General features: G+C 44.6%; 1 protein-coding gene across 1 annotated transcript; it reads left to right on the top strand.

Annotated features, from left to right (window-relative positions):
* Positions 1–13,893: 13,893 nt before the first annotated feature.
* Positions 13,894–16,198, top strand: LOC132389385 (probable G-protein coupled receptor 139). The gene is made up of 2 exons (XM_059961912.1): positions 13,894–14,038; positions 15,366–16,198. Exons 1-2 carry the CDS (start codon positions 13,972–13,974, stop codon positions 15,716–15,718), a joined length of 420 nt encoding a protein of 139 aa, XP_059817895.1. The 5' UTR covers positions 13,894–13,971; the 3' UTR covers positions 15,719–16,198.
* Positions 16,199–16,567: the final 369 nt, after the last annotated feature.

The raw sequence follows: 16,567 nt of genomic DNA, 5'->3' as shown, positions 1-16,567 counted from the left end.
TGATAGCCAAAATCGGGATTCAGGTTATGATGTCAGGGAATTTCTGCCTTCATTGTTTCAACAGGATTCAGGTCGTAAGTCTGATGAGAAAGATTTATCCCTGTGTAGGAAGGAGTTTATAGCAGAACAGAACCGAGACCCTGAGATTGAAGCTTTAAAAGAAACAACTTTCTCAGATGATGAGATTAAGAAAGTGCCAGCAGGGTATTATCTCAAGGATGGAGTGTCAATGAGGAAGTGGAGGCCACCTGCTATACCAGCGAGTGAGGAATGGGCAATTGTTCACCAAGTTGTAGTTCCTAAAGTTATATGGCTGAAATTTTAACTTTGGCCTGCAGTATGCCATCAGGTCGACATTTTGGAGTGAATAAAACTGTAAACAGTTATGAAATAATTCTACTGGCCTAATTTGAGGAAAGATGTTGTGACCTTTTGCAGAATCTGTCACACTTGTCAAGTTGTGGGTAAACCGAATCAGGTCACGCTAGTGGCCTCACTCTGCCCTATACCTGCATTCGGTGAACCCTTTTTAAAATTTATAGTGAGGGGTCCTTTGTCCTTGTTAAAGGAACAGTGGATTGATGGGGATGTACATCTTAACTTGTTAGACATTGTGTAGAAGTTCAAGAATAAACTACAAGTTATAGTCCAGTGAGACAAAACTTAAAGATTTCTCAAAACAAAATGAAGTGTTGGTTTGATAAGTTGGCTTTGGAAAGAAAATACCAGGTTGGGGATAAAGTGCTTGCTTTATCTCCAATATTGATGAATCCACTTCAGGCTAAGTTCAATAGACCGCATGAAATAGTCTCTCAAATTAATGATCTGAATAATGCTATTAAAACACCTGACCAACGTAAACTAACACAGGTGGTGCACATAAATATGATAAAGGCTTATTTTGACAAGCAGGCTCCATCTGTGAGTGTTGTTGTCAAATCATATGGATCTGGCAACCCTGAGAATGAAACAATTGACTTGTCTGAGACTTTTCACAAGCCAAACATGGTCCCAGTTAGGCTAATGAACTCAGTTGTTCCAGAAAACATTGTTAACAAGTCGGCTCATCTGCAGCCAAGGCAACAACAACAGCTGAAGGAAGTAAGCCTGATGTTTAAAGATTTATTTCCCGATGTTCCCAAGCAAACCACGGTCGCAGTACATGATGTAGATATTGGTCAAGCCAAACCGATTAAACAACACCCATATTGTATGAACGTTGAAAAATGTTAAATTGGCTGAGCAAGGAATTGAATATATGCTGAAAATGGTATTATGAGTCCTTCAGCATCAGATTGGAGCTCACCCTGCATTATTGTGCCTTATCCTGATGGTGGTGTTAGATATTGCACTGATTATGGGAAGGTAAATTCAGTAACAAAGAGATTCCTCTCCTATCCCTAGGGAGGATGATTGCATCATTAAGGTTGGAAAAGCTAAATTTCTTACAAAGATTGATCTGTTGAAAGAGTATTGGTGTGTTTCATTGACGGACAGAGTTAGAGAAATTTCTGCATTTGTGACACCTTCTGGGTTGTGTGAATACAATGTTTTCTCTTTTGGAAGGAAAAATGGTCCAGGATCATTCCAGAGAATGACTGATTCTCTAATTCGAGGGTTAGAACATACAGATGCCTATATTGATGACTTAGCCACAGGGAGTGGCACTTGGGAAAAGCATATCACTGCAGTCGAGAAGCCGTTTGACAGGCTTTCTCAGGACAACCTTACAGTTAGCTAAGAGTGAATTTGGCCATGCCACTGTGACCTGTCTTGGCTATGTTGTTGGTCAAAGCAAGTTGGCTCCTGTTCGGGCAAAAGTCCAGACAATTTCTCAAGTTCCTATTCTGACTGCTAAGAAGGCTCTTAGAAGGTTTCTGGGAATGGATGGATATTTTCGTAAGAACTTTTCTGCTATCGCTCTTTCTCTGACCAATCTCCTGAAGAAGCGTGAAAAGTATGTTTGGACCGAACCTTGTCGGGAGGCATTTGATCGATTGAAAGTTATTATTTGAGGTTAGGCCAATCAATGTAGTGCTGTCAGCCAATTTCATTAGCAGGTTGGAGCTGTGGGTGGCAACACAGTGTTATAGGTGCACAGAGAGTAAAGGAGTGGGCCAAAGAGACAACCCTGTGGGGTATATGTGCTGAGGGTCAGAGAGACAGAGGAGATGGAGCCCACTCTTACCACCTGCCGGCGATCTGACAGGAAGTCCAGGTTTCAGCTACACAAGGCAGGGTGAAGGCCGAGGTCTCTGAGCTCCATGTCGATACTTCACGCCTTCGTCTGGCTACTTCTCTGCCCATGACTGCAAGGAACTGCAGAGAACTTTTTGGAGAGCAGAGAACATCAGGGAAACAAGCCTCCCCTCCATGGACTCTCCCTACACTTCCCCTCCCTTGGAAAAGCAGGCCATGCACTCAAAGAACCTCATAACCTGGACATTCTCGCTGCAAACCCGCTCCCCCATCGGGGAAGAGATACAAAAGCCTTAAATTGTGTAACACCAAGCTGAAGGATGGCTTCCTGTCTGCAGTTATAAGCCAACTGAATGATAAAATGGACTCGACCTCACAATGTAACTCGACGTGACCCTGCACCATATGTCTATCTGCACTGCACTTTCTCTGCAGCAATAATGCTTTGTTACAGTTATTGTTTTATCGTATATCAGCTCGATGTACCGTTGTAATGTATCGATCTGTGTGGATGGTACGTCAGGGAAGATTTGAACTGTCGTTCAGTACATGATGATAATAAACAAATTCCCCATTTTAATTGTGTGCAAATATTAGACAGACTGAGCTTCTGCTCTGGAACCACAGAAGGAAACTGAACAGTTCTCTTTCTGAGGAACGCAAGTAAATAGAAAAGGCTTTAATCTCTCATTACGATCTGCTGTAAGTGAGATCAGGTGACTGGTGGTGGGTCTCCCATATTAATATCAGAATCAGGTTTAATAGCACCGGCATATGTCATGAAATACGTTCAGAAGTAGAACCTAATTTTTAACCATAGATTTTAACAATTGTGATTTAATATAAGAATATAAATATCACATTGTTAAATTATATAAATAGTACAAAATGAAAAAAAAGATGTAATAAACTATTTTAACTGTGCCGACTGTTTGACTGACTGGGTTGTTGCTTTGGAAGTAGTGGAGTGAAGCTTAACTGAACTTTACACAATGATGAGAAGCTCAGATAATTATAAAAAGCTAAATTCTCACATAAGTGGGTCAGACACCCAGAAACATCGGCAGCACTTCAGCAGGTGAAAACAGTGGAATGAAACATGCTGAAAATATTGCCGAAAAAAAACCATATTGTCCACCACAACGAGAGGACGTGACAGATCCGGATCTCACTGCCTTGTCTGAACGGGGAAAGATGAAGCTACACGTATAGGTAGAGCAGTGACCCGCAGATGCTGCAGATCTGCAGAGAAACGTGAACAGGAAACGGGATCACGTGGCCGCTTTGGTCTCTCACCCCCAGACAGATGTCCGTTTACCCACTACTCTGTGGAAAGACGCAAACGCCGCTCACATCTCCACTCACCTTAAATGTATTAGACATTTCAACCCCCAGGGAAAATATATCGACTGTCCACTCTATCTATTCCTCTCGTAATCTTATTAACATCCATCCAGTCTCACCCCAGCCTGCGCCGCTCTGGAGAAAACAACACAAGTTTGTCCAGCCTCTCGTTATAGCTCATGCCCTCTAATCCAGGCAGTGTCCTGGTAAACCTCTTCTGCGCCCTCTCCAAAGCCCTGACATCCTTCCGAGAATGGGGGCGACCAGAACTGTATGAAACACTCCAGATGTGGTCTAACTAGTTTTATAAAAATGTGTTCCAAACTGTGGCGTTTTAGAAACGAACCAGCAGCACTGGAGTTCACACTGGAGTCTGGTTTTGATGTTAAAACCATTATCTTTAGTAGTATCGACTTATAATATAGTAACTTAACGAAATGAAGGGAAGTTATCAGTGTTATGTGTATATGTGTGTAAATATATCTCCCAGACTATCGAGACTGAGGGAACAAAGCTTAGAGTCTTGAGATGGAAAAGTAGGAAAGTTCAGTAATCCACGGAATAAATGATGGGAGAGAGATATTTGTAATCCAGGGTGAAACGTAGAGAAACGGCCGTTACTTCAACCAACCGCCGTCGAAGTTCTTATCCGCTGAATCTGTCCAGATACGAGTCATCAGCGAAAGTGACCTATCACAGGAATACCGTCTTCCAGGGGTTACCACAAGAACATGCCCAGGCAAGGGTTAACACAAGATATTCCAAAACCCACTCCTATGGATTATACGAAGTGACAGCCACACACGTTCGTTGCGGTTCTCTGTACCGATGATCAACCCACTCTTGCGGGCATAGGAGAGTTCCAATCCTCGCTGCGACTAACTGAAGCGATCAGCTTTTCCAGTCTTTCTCTCTCTCTCTCCCCCTCTCCCCCTCTCCCCCCTCTCCCCCTCTCTCCCTCTCTCCCTCTCTCCTGGCCGACTGCCTGTCTGCAGATCGCTCTCGCTCTCTCTCTCTCTCTCTCTCTCTCTCTCTCTCTCTCTCTGATGGTTCAGTCCAGTCAGCGCTGTCAGCCTGTGACTGACGTCATAGCCCCGCCTCCTCACGCCGGCGCTCTTAAAGAAACAGTCACAGTACCACCGCAGGCTCGAAACAGCCGCAACACAACTTCCCGACTTTTGAACTCTGCTTCAACTAATAAAGACAACCATGTCATTTGCCCTCTTAACCACCCGATCAATCTGTGCAGTCTCTTTCAGGGAGCGATGAACTTGGAGTCTAAGATCCCTCTGATCATCGACAATGCTCAGGGTTTTGCATTCAACAGTGTACTGTCTCATACATTCGACCTACCGAGCTGCCAAGATGATCATCACTAATCAAATCTCACTGAGATTTCTCAGGTCCTGTTGAATTTATTACCAAGTGCACAAGTACGGGAAGGTACAGGGACAGAGAAACACTGACTTGTTGCAGCATCACAGGCAAGTACATTCAGATAATATGCGGAACACAAATTATACGATTCTCTGTCAGTAACAATCTGTAAATATGTTTTATGTCATTAACGATATATAAAATACATTGTGTCATGATCAATATTAAAATGTGCATTTTGTGTCAATAACAGTCTTGGAAATGTTGAATTAAACTTACCCCACGGTCTGCCCCGCTATCCACACGTTTCCATTTCTCCCTCTCGAACTGTCGCTGTTTTTCTGCTTCGTCCCCCTCCAACTTAATTCTCTCCAGTCGCATCTATTCTAGACGTAACTGGACCTCCCCTTTCCCTGCGGGAAAGTGTTCTAACACCTCCGCCTTGAATATCTGCATCGTGACATAATGTTCAGCTATCTTACGTTGTATCTCAGCCTTCGTCATCCCTTTCTTCACCTCCGTGAGTTCCAAGGACTCCAGCGTTTCCCACAACTCAGACTTTTTAGCCGTCTTTAAACCCACAGGGTTCGGACTTGACAGACACTCGTCAACATCCATTTCTGTTGCCTGCCTTTCTGGTTTTTCACACAACCAGATCAGATAAGGGAAATCTATCCAGATTCACCGGCACCCCAATTTGCGAATTCAAAACCCGAGACGATGCACCAATTTGTTACGTACCCCGTGACTGAGTTAACAGACCAGCAGGAAAGGAATGATACGTTGGAGTCTGGTGGTACCGTCACTAGAGGTGTTTGTTAGTAAAATAAGCAAAACAGTGTCAATAATGCAAATATACTTATAAAACAGGTTGGCAATAATAAACATAGAAGTGTAGGAATAATAATCAATAATAAGAAACAAGCTCTATCAATGTCTCGGGGTAAATGAATTGTCATAGAAGAATATAAAGTTCAGTTCAGTTCAGTTCGTGCTGAGGTAGTTGTTGTTGTGTTGCAATGTTGGAGAGAGAGAGAGAGAGAGAGAGAGAGAGAGCGAGAGTTGAGCAGCTGCAGCAGGCAAACCTTCCGTAGTCTTCTTGTTCCGATGTACGGTTGGGGGTCATCGGTTATGACCCTTCCGTTCCAGGCTAGACCGTTTTTCAGTGACGGACTCGTCACCCAGGCAAGGGCGGACGCACACAAGTCCCCACCGGTCTGCCTTCATCCACCGTGCTCCGGACCGATTCTCCTGAACCGATCCTTCAGTCCCCCACCTTCCTGTGGGTGCCCAACACTCTTTCAGTGTCCACTGGTCTGTCTATCTGTGTCTCCGCAGAACCGTCGTTTAACTCCCCTTGATGGTGTATCAGCCGTCCATCAACTCAAATGACCATGTCCATCAAACTCGGCCACTCCCTGCTGTCTCAGCAAGAATGTTAACGAGCAAAGAAGTGTCCTTGTAGCAAATGATTGTTTACATTTCCATCAGTGAAGAAGCCATAATACTTAAATCATTCGTCTCTCTCTTATCTGTAGCAGTTGCCTCTACCCCTGTTCTTCATCTCTCTGTCTCTCATCAGCAGCATAGTTCCTGGGGTGGGGGGGTGGTCAGCTCTGGACCACATTTCCATTTGGTTTGTTCAGCACAAATAGCAATTGTCCTTCGATACAGACGAATGCCATCGTCATCTTATGGTCTTATTGATCAGTTATAAAGAAGCCAGTGCAGCCTTTCTGTTTTATTAGACGTTTGCAAAGATTCGGCACGTCATCTAATAGCATTATGTTTGATACGCGGTGGAGTGTATATGATACTCAGGTTCATCAGCAATTTGTACCGCTCAAACCTCAGGACCCAACAACTATCCCTACTGCACGCTACTAGTCACAGACTTATAAATCAGTCCCCGACTTCTCAATCGGTTTTCATTAGTCTCCGTTCCACGGGCAGACAGCAAAATCGCTCTTCCCCGAATCATTTTGTGCTTGCAGCGTTGGAGGAGATCTTCGGCCGCAGGGAACCTAACCTGGGATTCTTATTCCAAAAGGAGAGGCAGTCGGTAAACAAATTAGCACTTAAACGGTGAAATCCCCTGCGCCGAATGTTGGAAGGTGTTGAGGGCGACTACCCCTGGGACATGGTCAGATACAGTGTGGAGCTTTATTTATCACCCCCAAAGTGTGTCCCCAAACGGGAAATGTTAGGGAGTTGTGGTTACTGTGTCCGATATGCTCAGCAACGGAGAGACTTGTCACCTGATCCGGTTCATTGTGTGATACCAAACCCCACATGGTCACTCCGGGGTGGGAGGGCAGAGAAGGAGTGTGGTATCCATGGAATACTTCCAATAGTGTGATTGTTCCTGACCTGCTACAGAGGCTTGTGGGTCTGCTAATTAAAACCGAACAGGTGTCATTCACCAGTCTTCGTTTAACATGACAATAATACTTATGGATAGACCGCTCAAATGAGAATTTTTTTCCCCCAAAAAAATCATGGCATTTCACCATTGATTGCAAAGGATAATAGATTGGTTATTTCCCTCCTTCAGGTGTCTCCATTACGGGAATGAACAGAACTGTTGCCGCTCCAGTGGTACATCACTGGCCACACTGGTATTATCACTGCTTACTCGGACCTGTCAGCAACCACACAGATAATGTCCCTGCTTGTCCGGTTCCCTCAGTAACGCAATGTTATTGAGTCTCACTGCTGGACACAGAGAGAATGTCATTGCATATTCAGTATCCCCTCTGGCAAAATTTGTACTTTCGTAGCTCGTCCAGTCTGTTGATGGACATAGCGAAAATATCCCTCTTTATAAGCATGTTCCTCAACGCAATCACACTGTCAGCGATGATGCCCAGTCATCTGATCACACTGACACTCGATATTGGCACACATTGGTCATGAATTTATTGGTCATTCCCGCTCCGTTGACAGCGAATAAAAATGCTGGCAATGCCAAAACTCACAAACTGCAGAATCAATACTTCAAAACTACAGCCATACATGGAACTCGTGATCGGCTGCAAAGAAGGAGATGACAGGCAGAATTTCCATCCCGTGGAACGTGTCGATTTCGATTGGAGTTTACCGGTAATACAGTTTAGAGGCAGAGGTGTGAGGACAATGTACCAACGATCGACCAAAATGACAGCAGAAAATAAAGACATTGAACTTGCATTTTGTTACTATTTTAAAGAATGACCAGGTGGTTAGCGAAAATACTCTTTTTCTTTGTGTCATCATTTTGGGCCGTGCTTACATTTCGAGGCCACCAGAGAAAGAGAGTGATCTTCCGGTATATTTTTATTTTTGTATATCTAAATGAAATTCGGTGTTATTCATTTATTTTCAAGACGTCTTACGCTCATATATTTGCGGGCTCCGGGCTCGATGCAAACCGCGGCATTATTCAGTGGATAAAGAACATAATTTAAGAAAATAGGTGCGCCGTGTTGCTGATAATGGAACCATCGGAGAACATTAGAATATCGAGACGACATCATTTACAACTTTCAACCATGTTTACTAGACGATTAATACAGTTAACATTTGAACAAATGTATATTGTATGCTGCGATAAATATACAAGTTTTTGTGATTCCAAACAGGATGTGTAGCAACAACATCAAGGGAGAATTGTTGCACAATCCTAATCAGATTAATTACAGTCAAGAAGCGACGTAGTTAAATCCTTATAGTATGGATACGTAGAACAAGCAAACAGATTTATTTTAGGAACATAGAAACGAAAAAACTACAGCATCACAAAGTTGTGCCGAACATATCCCGTTAGAAATTACTAGTCTTACCCATAGCCCTCCGTTTCTCTAAGTTCCACGTACCTATCTAAATAACCATATAACCATATAACAATCACAGCACGGAAACAGGCCATCTCGGCCCTACTAGTCCGTGCCGAACTCTTAATCACACCTAGTCCCACCTACCCGCACTCAGCCCATAACCCTCCACTCCTTTCCTGTCCATAGACCTATCCAATTTTACCTTAAATGACACAACTGATCTGCCCTCTACTACTTCTACAGGAAGCTCATTCCACACAGGTATTACTCTCTGAGTAAAGAAATAGCCCCTCGTGTTTCCCTTAAACTTCTGCCCCCTAACTCTCAAATCATGTCCTCTCGTTTGAATCTCCCCTACTCTCAATGGAAACAGCCTATTCACGTCAACTCTATCTATCCCTCTCAAATTTTTAAATACCTCGATCAAATCCCCCCTCAACCTTCTACCCTCCAATGAATAGATACCTAACTTGTTCAACCTTTCTCTGTAACTTAAGTGCTGAAATCCAGGTAATATCCTAGTAAATCGTCTCTGCACTCTCTCTAATTTATTGATATCTTTCCTATAATTCTGTGACCAGAACTGCACACAATATTCTAAATTTGGCCTTACCAATGCCTTGTACAATTTTAACATTACATCCCAACTTCTGTACTCAATGCTTTGATTTATAAAGGCCAGCGTTCCAAAAGCCTTCTTCACCACCCTATCGACATGAGACTCCACCTTCAGGGAACTATGCACAGTTATTCCTAGATCTCTCTGTTCCTCTGCATTCCTCAATGCCCTACCATTTATCCTGTATGTTCTATTTGGATTATTCCTGCCAAAATGTAGAACCTCACACTTCTCAGCATTAAACTCAATCTGCCAACGTTCAGCCCATTCCTCTAGCCGGCATAAATCTCCCTGCAAGCTTTGAAAACCCACCTCATTATCCACAACACCTCCTACCTTAGTATCATCGGCATACTTACTAATCCAATTTACCACTCCATCATCCAGATCATGTATGTATATTATAAACAAATAATGTCTCTTCAAAGACCCTATCTCCACCACCGTTGCCGGCAGCCTATTCCACGCACTCACCACTCTCTGCGAAACAAATCTTATCCCTGACATCTCCTCTGTACCCACACCCCAGCACCTTAAAACTGTGGCCTCTTGTGCAGCCATTTCGGCCCCGGGAAAATGCCTCTGACTATCCACACGATCAATGCATTTCGTCATCGTTCACACCTCTATCAGGTCACCTCTCATCCTCCGTCGTTTCAAGGTAAACAGGCTGAGTTCACTCAACCTATTCTCATAAGGGATGCTCCCGATCCAGGCAACATCCTTGCAAATTTCCTCTTCAGCCTTTCCACATCTTTCCTGTAGTGAGGCGACCAGAACTGAGCACAAAACTCAAAGTGGGTTTTTACCGGTGTCCAATTGAGCTTCAACATTACCTCTCGGGTCCTAAATTCAGTTCGACGGTTGATGAAGTTCAATACACCGTATGCATACTTAGCCACAGAGTCTACCTGCACGGCTGGACTCGGACCCCAAGATCCCTCTGATCCTTCACACTACAAAGAGTCTTACTATTAATACTATATTATGCCAACATATTTGACCTACCAAAATGAACCACTTCACACTTATCTGGGTTGGACTCCATCTGCCACTTCTCAGCCCAGTTTTGCATCCGATCAACGTCCTGCTGTAACCTCTGACAGGCCTCCACAGTATCCACAACACCCCTAACCAATGCGTCATAAGCAAATTTACTAACCTATCCCTCCACTTCATCATCCAGGTCATTTATAAAAATCACAAAGAGTAAGAGTCCCAGAACAGATCCCTGAGGCACCTCACTGATCACCGACCTCCATGCATTTTGTGAAAGATCTTGAAATAATTTGTAAATATTGCTGTAATTAGAGAAAATGAATAGAATAAAGTGGTCTCTGCAGATGGGGATTGAAGTGAAACACAATTTGATGAAGGTGCTTAAACTGTCCAGCGAGCGCACTCACCCACATCTGTCTGATTCTCTGGAGTATCACTACCTGGACAGGGATAGCACGACAGCTGACATAAAGCCGACACCCTGACTGTACTATTGAACTGTTTGAATGATTACGTGTCTGGTTTATTGCTCATATAGATACTTCCGTTATATAAGTTGAATGGTCTGCACCGCGCTTTGATTAACACGTCACTTGCCACTCTGATGTTATCACTGCTGCTATTGCTGAAGATGATGATGATGATGAGCTGAGATGATGATATCATTTCTGGCAAAGATGACGGCGTCATTACTAATCCACGCCCATTGTTGACCATTATGATAATGTTTTCTCCTGCACAGTCGCTGACCAAAGTGATGATGTCACAGCGTACGCTGGTCATTCACCGAAATGCAGTCCTAAGAATCCATATTTTAAATTTATCCTCTTTGTAGAATATTCAGCTAGTGATTTATACAAATCCGTGAACGATTGTTGCAGTCAGCTGATCGTCCATGAGCTAGATCAAAGAGATCAACTAAGTTCATACCTGTATTTTAGGCATTTCTGTTTCTCGTTATTGTCTTCGATGGCTTTACTTCTCGGCATTCGCATTGGCATTACTGCCGCAAGCGATAGCGCAAATAACAGCTCAAGTAAGAGTTAGGCTTGGAGATGTCATCGGGAGCAGAATTGGTAGGATCCCCGCAACGAACGACGGCCGATCCTTAACGTTCCAGGATATACCGGATCCATTCGATGGAAATCATCGTTGAGCGAAGGATCCAAGATGCAACAACGGCACCCAATAAACACCATCCCTTCTATTTGATCATCCAACAACCTGTGAGTCGTGTACACTGGAGCACATTTAACCGTCCGAGGTTCCGGAGGTGCAGAATCGGGTAGGTTGGGCCGTCTTGGGGTAGACAGCTGGCTTGGGGTAGACCTTGAGGTTGTTAGGTGTGATCTTGAGGGACGGTGCCGGCTGGAGACGGTAAGTGACTGGGATGATGCGTTGGATTATCTTCAAACGAGAGAGAAAGTAGTTGTGCAGGGGCGGATATCAAGTGGACAGCCAGACAATTCCCCAAGCCTGTTAGGTCTAGATGGGCGGCAGAACAATTGTCATGGCGGCAGTAGGCATAGATGGCAGCTGGAATGGCCCTCCATGTCCTCATCGAAGTACTGAGCAGCAGCGTACCAGGACTCTGGCTAACGGAACCTCCAACGCGGGCTCCTCCGCAGGGAACAGCGGAGGCTGGTAGCCAGGAAGACATCAAAGGGTGATATACAAGTTTCAGAGTAGGCGTATTGCCTGTGGGACTGCTCGGTGAAGGGAACATACTTCTTCCATGTGAAAGGTCAGAGACGGTATATCATTGAAAAACGCATGCAATTGCTGATTTGTTCATTCTGACTGACCGTTGGTCGGCGGATAATCACCAGAGGAGAACTCCACTGATGTCGGAGGAGGAAATAGAAGGTTCTCTGGATCGGAGACGAATTCGGAGCGTCGGCACTGCATACTGTCCTGACGGAAGCAATGGAGGTGTGCTAAATGTAGAGCTAAGATCACCGTCTCATCGGCTGACGGAAGCCTGGGTAGGACAATTAAATGGCCGGTTTGAACGACTGATCTACCACTCTCATGACCACGTGGCCCCATCAGAAGGTACTAATCCCATTATGAAATCCATGGCGATGAGTGAGTTTGAGGTCGAGGGACTGCTGGGCACCGCAGGAGGTAACAGAGCCGCTGGTTGGACACACTGAAGGCAGAGATCGATGAACTGACGTACATTTGCGATGATGGAAGGTTACGAGAGCCGGCGACGCATGCTCCAGAGTAAATCGAGAATACGTGGCGAAGTTAAGGAGGCTCTAAACGGCGAATCATTTGCTTGCATCTTCGGAAACAGTTCTATTTCCATCTTTAATGTCTTTATTCTTTTCCTTTCAGAATATTTTGAAGACCCTGTCGTGGAGTTACACGCTGACTTCGGTTCTTCGAGGAATGGGACCCGTTCTCGGCGTTTCAGGGCTGACCGTTTCTCAAACGACGCCGACAGGAATTAGTCCTGTTTATTTCTTCTCCTTGCTTCCTGTCATTCAGCCAATCTTCTATGCACCATTGCATCTTCCAGTAATACCTATGGCGTTCTACCTTCTTTAGCACTCTCGTGTGTGGCATCTTGTAAAAGGCTTTCTGAAAATCCAATGAAACAACATCCATTGATCTCCGTTTATCTCATCTGCCTTTTATTGTTGACAAAGAATTCCAACAGCTTTCAGGCCGGACTTTCCGTAATACGGCCGATTTTATTATGTGTCTCCATGTCACCGAGACCTCATCCTTCATAAAGGTTCGTCTTTTCAACTTCTGAGGTCAGGCTACCTGCCGTATAATGTTCTGTCTATTGACTATCTCTCTTCGTAACAAGTTATGTGGATTGACGTTTCCTACATTCTAGTGATGTGGACTATTCCAAATTCCAATTGGTATTGAAAGTTCGCCGCTAATGCTTCCACAGTCTGGCAGATCCCTGTTTCGAAATACTAAAGTCTCTTCCGTCTGGTCCAGATGACAAATTTAACTCCACATCTGTCAGCCTCCCAGGCTCCTTCTCCTCAGTAATAGCAACTTCTATGGCTTGATAGTCTCGTTCGACTGGCATAGGGCTGGCGTCTCTCACGGTGGGAAAAGGCAGGAGTTATTGAATTCGTCCGCTATTTCTTTGTTTCCTCATTCAGAGGAACGAGAGTTTATGTTGGTTATTGCATTAACAGCAACATACAAACGCCATATTTCTATTGTTGTCGCCTGTAACAGAAGCAATTTCCGGAGTGAAACAGAGCAAACCATGATGTTACAACTTTGATGACGAAATCGATGGACAGCAAAGCCTTGGAAGGGACCAGATGAGCAACAATACTGAAACCGAGAGATGAGCCGGACAGCGTTTCCCAACAACGTTCACTGACTTCTCGAATCGTCTTATGAGATTCTGCAATTTTGTGTCAAGCTACCCACACCTCATCACAATTGGGATTTCACTTGAATGAAATCATGTTTATTTTTACCCTATCTGTTGGGCAATAAAACGTCAGCCTTGTGCAGTATTGAATATTCAGTGTGCTGGATCGAGTATAAATGAATGACCGTGGAGGTTCATCAGCTCGGAGTTTCTTCAGCGAGATCGCGGGCGGCTGGAAGACAGGCTGAATCTCACACGGCATGATTGAAACATTTTACCGTGTGAGAAAGATATATTACCTGATCGTTTCCGTTATCGGTGTTCCTGGTAAGGACAGAGGCGAACTAACATTTGCAGATTTGTGGGCACAGTACTTGGACTCGGTCAATTACCGACAGCGTTGTGATGCCGGTGTATCAGTGAGTGCGGTGCAGACACTGCGGCCAAACTGCATGTTCGTTCAGCAGTCCCCTTGCAGTGCTCTCGGCTGAAAATAAACCGGTAGCTTAAAGAGATGTAGAGCGGAAGATTTGGCAAGTGGATTCATGCAAGACAGTTTTGATTTATCAATGGAAATTCGCTGGCAAAGTAAACTCTGATAGTTCATCGTGACCGGTACCTTTACGGCTCCTTGGTGTTATTTCGTATTGATCAAGCAATGTGCTTCAAATTCAATTTTAAATGTATTGCGCTGTTTTTAAGGAATTGCTGCAAGTTTGAATGGAACGGGTAAAGCAAATCACCGGCGGGATTCAGGGGAGACCGGTAAACATCGTTTGTGATTCAAACTCCGAAACATCGGGAGCATAGAAAATTCAAATCAGGGTCTGTGGGTGTTTTACTGTAACAGGGTTAGTTTGCATATTCTATTTTTCGTGTAGTGGGGTGGGAGTTAAGAGCCAAACCAGCGGTGTTTGTTAAAGGTCAGACGGTCTGTGTTACATGTGATACTCGGCTCAGAAAATAAAATAATTTAGAATAATCTGCAGTGTTTTGAGGCAAACTCCAAAGGAGAAGCTGCTGCGAAGCATCTACATTGGCGTTGCTTCAGAAATTAGATGCTTTAACCACCAAATGAAAGATGTCTAAAAAGTCCAGAATATTTAAAAAACGAAACTGGGAATTTTCTGATACAATGAGAAGGAACCGCGGGTAAGAGCAGTTGTAGAATTTAAAAGAAGCGAGCCTCTGGGTGGGGGAGAAAGGAGAGTCGAGGAGGAGACGAAGACATGCGAACAGGTGAAATCAACGCTTTGAATTTTGTAAATCGACCGAGGCGGAGGGGGAGGGACTCCGCCGTATAGAGAATGTGTAAGGAAAGGGGGATCTGAACACAACCCCTGAGAAAGTTGCCGAGGTATCCAGCCTTTACACATCAGTCGAAAAACTGATGGCAGGAGATTTATATTTATTTCTCCAACGCACACTCAGCGATCAGTTGACAATGCATCCTTCCCAAACGCAGCTCTTTATCCAGTACAGAAAACTGTTACCTTTCACCCAGCAGGCACGCGTGTGTGGCATCTGCGTCTCCCGCTTTGCAACCTTTAAACCTCCAGAAATGAATAGAGTCCAAAGTTCCAGCTTGTCTCTGCCCTGAGACCCACGGAACGGAGAGACAGTAATTCACTCTTTCTTTTTGTTGTTCCCTCAGTGAATTTAGTGGCGATTGCGATCCTGTCCCGGGGAAAGTGCGGCCTCTCTACCTGCACCACTCGCTACCTGGTAGCCATGGCGACGGCGGATCTACTAACCATCATCTTTGAGGTCATATTTTGGCGAGTCAGTTATTATTACTTCCCCGGGACTTTCCTGGACATCACCCCCGTGTGCAGTGTGATCTCCGCCTTGGGAAAGGCAGCCACCGACTGTTCTGTCTGGTTCACCGTCAGCTTTACGTTTGATCGGTTTGTCGCCATCTGTTGTCAGAATCAGAAAGCAAAATATTGTACCGGGAAAACTGCCGCTGTAGTCCTGACAACAACCGGCGTCCTGCTCTTTTTTTAAGGATGTGCCCTACTTCTTTCGATATCGTCCTTTGAAAGTGATCGGCAATATACCCTGGGACTGTATTACAAAGCCGGGCTACTATACGGACCCCAGGTGGGTGGGATTTAGATGCTTTTCTATCGTTCTGACGCCGTTACTTCCATTCGTGTTAATACTATTGTTCAACGCGCTGACAGTCAGACACATTTTAGTAACGAGTCGCGTCCGTAAGCAGCTGAGGGGTCAGAACAAGACAGAGAACCGCAGTGACCCGGAGATGGAGAGCAGGAGGAGGTCTGTGATCTTACTTCTCACCATCTCCGGAAGCTTCATCATCCTGTGGTCGGTGAATGTTGCCGAATTCCTTTATTACACCATCGCCGGATTGGATCAGAATAATTACAATGATTCGGAATACATATTTGAACACTCTGGACACATACTGCTGGTGTTCAGTTGCTGCACAAACACTTTTATTTATGGAATAACTCAGAACAAGTTTAGAGAGCAGTTCATCAGCGCTGCGAAGCATCCGCTCATGTCAATTATTCAACTAATTAATAAACAAACTATTTAAGTTCTTCTCAGAGGCAATCGCAGTGTTGTCCATCTGCACACTGTAGAACGGGCTGTCACAGGAGAGTGGGGTTGCAGGGAGCATAAAACTGGTTTCGTGCCCGAGAGACACAGCACGGGAAAAGACCCGCAGCCGGCGACGCCGACCCCCTACCAGTTATTAATCTCATTAAATTTCTTACCTTTATTTTTCTCCATGTTCCCGCTCTCCTTACCGCCATCCTTCTTTTAATAATGTATCCCTCATCACAGCGTAAATACGCAACGCTCATCTGACCTACAAAGCCGTTG

The sequence above is a fragment of the Hypanus sabinus genome, unplaced genomic scaffold (genome assembly GCF_030144855.1).
Source record: "Hypanus sabinus isolate sHypSab1 unplaced genomic scaffold, sHypSab1.hap1 scaffold_553, whole genome shotgun sequence".
NCBI lineage: Eukaryota > Metazoa > Chordata > Chondrichthyes > Myliobatiformes > Dasyatidae > Hypanus > Hypanus sabinus.
Note: the sequence above shows the minus strand (reverse complement) of the source record. Positions and strands in the feature narration are given on the sequence as shown.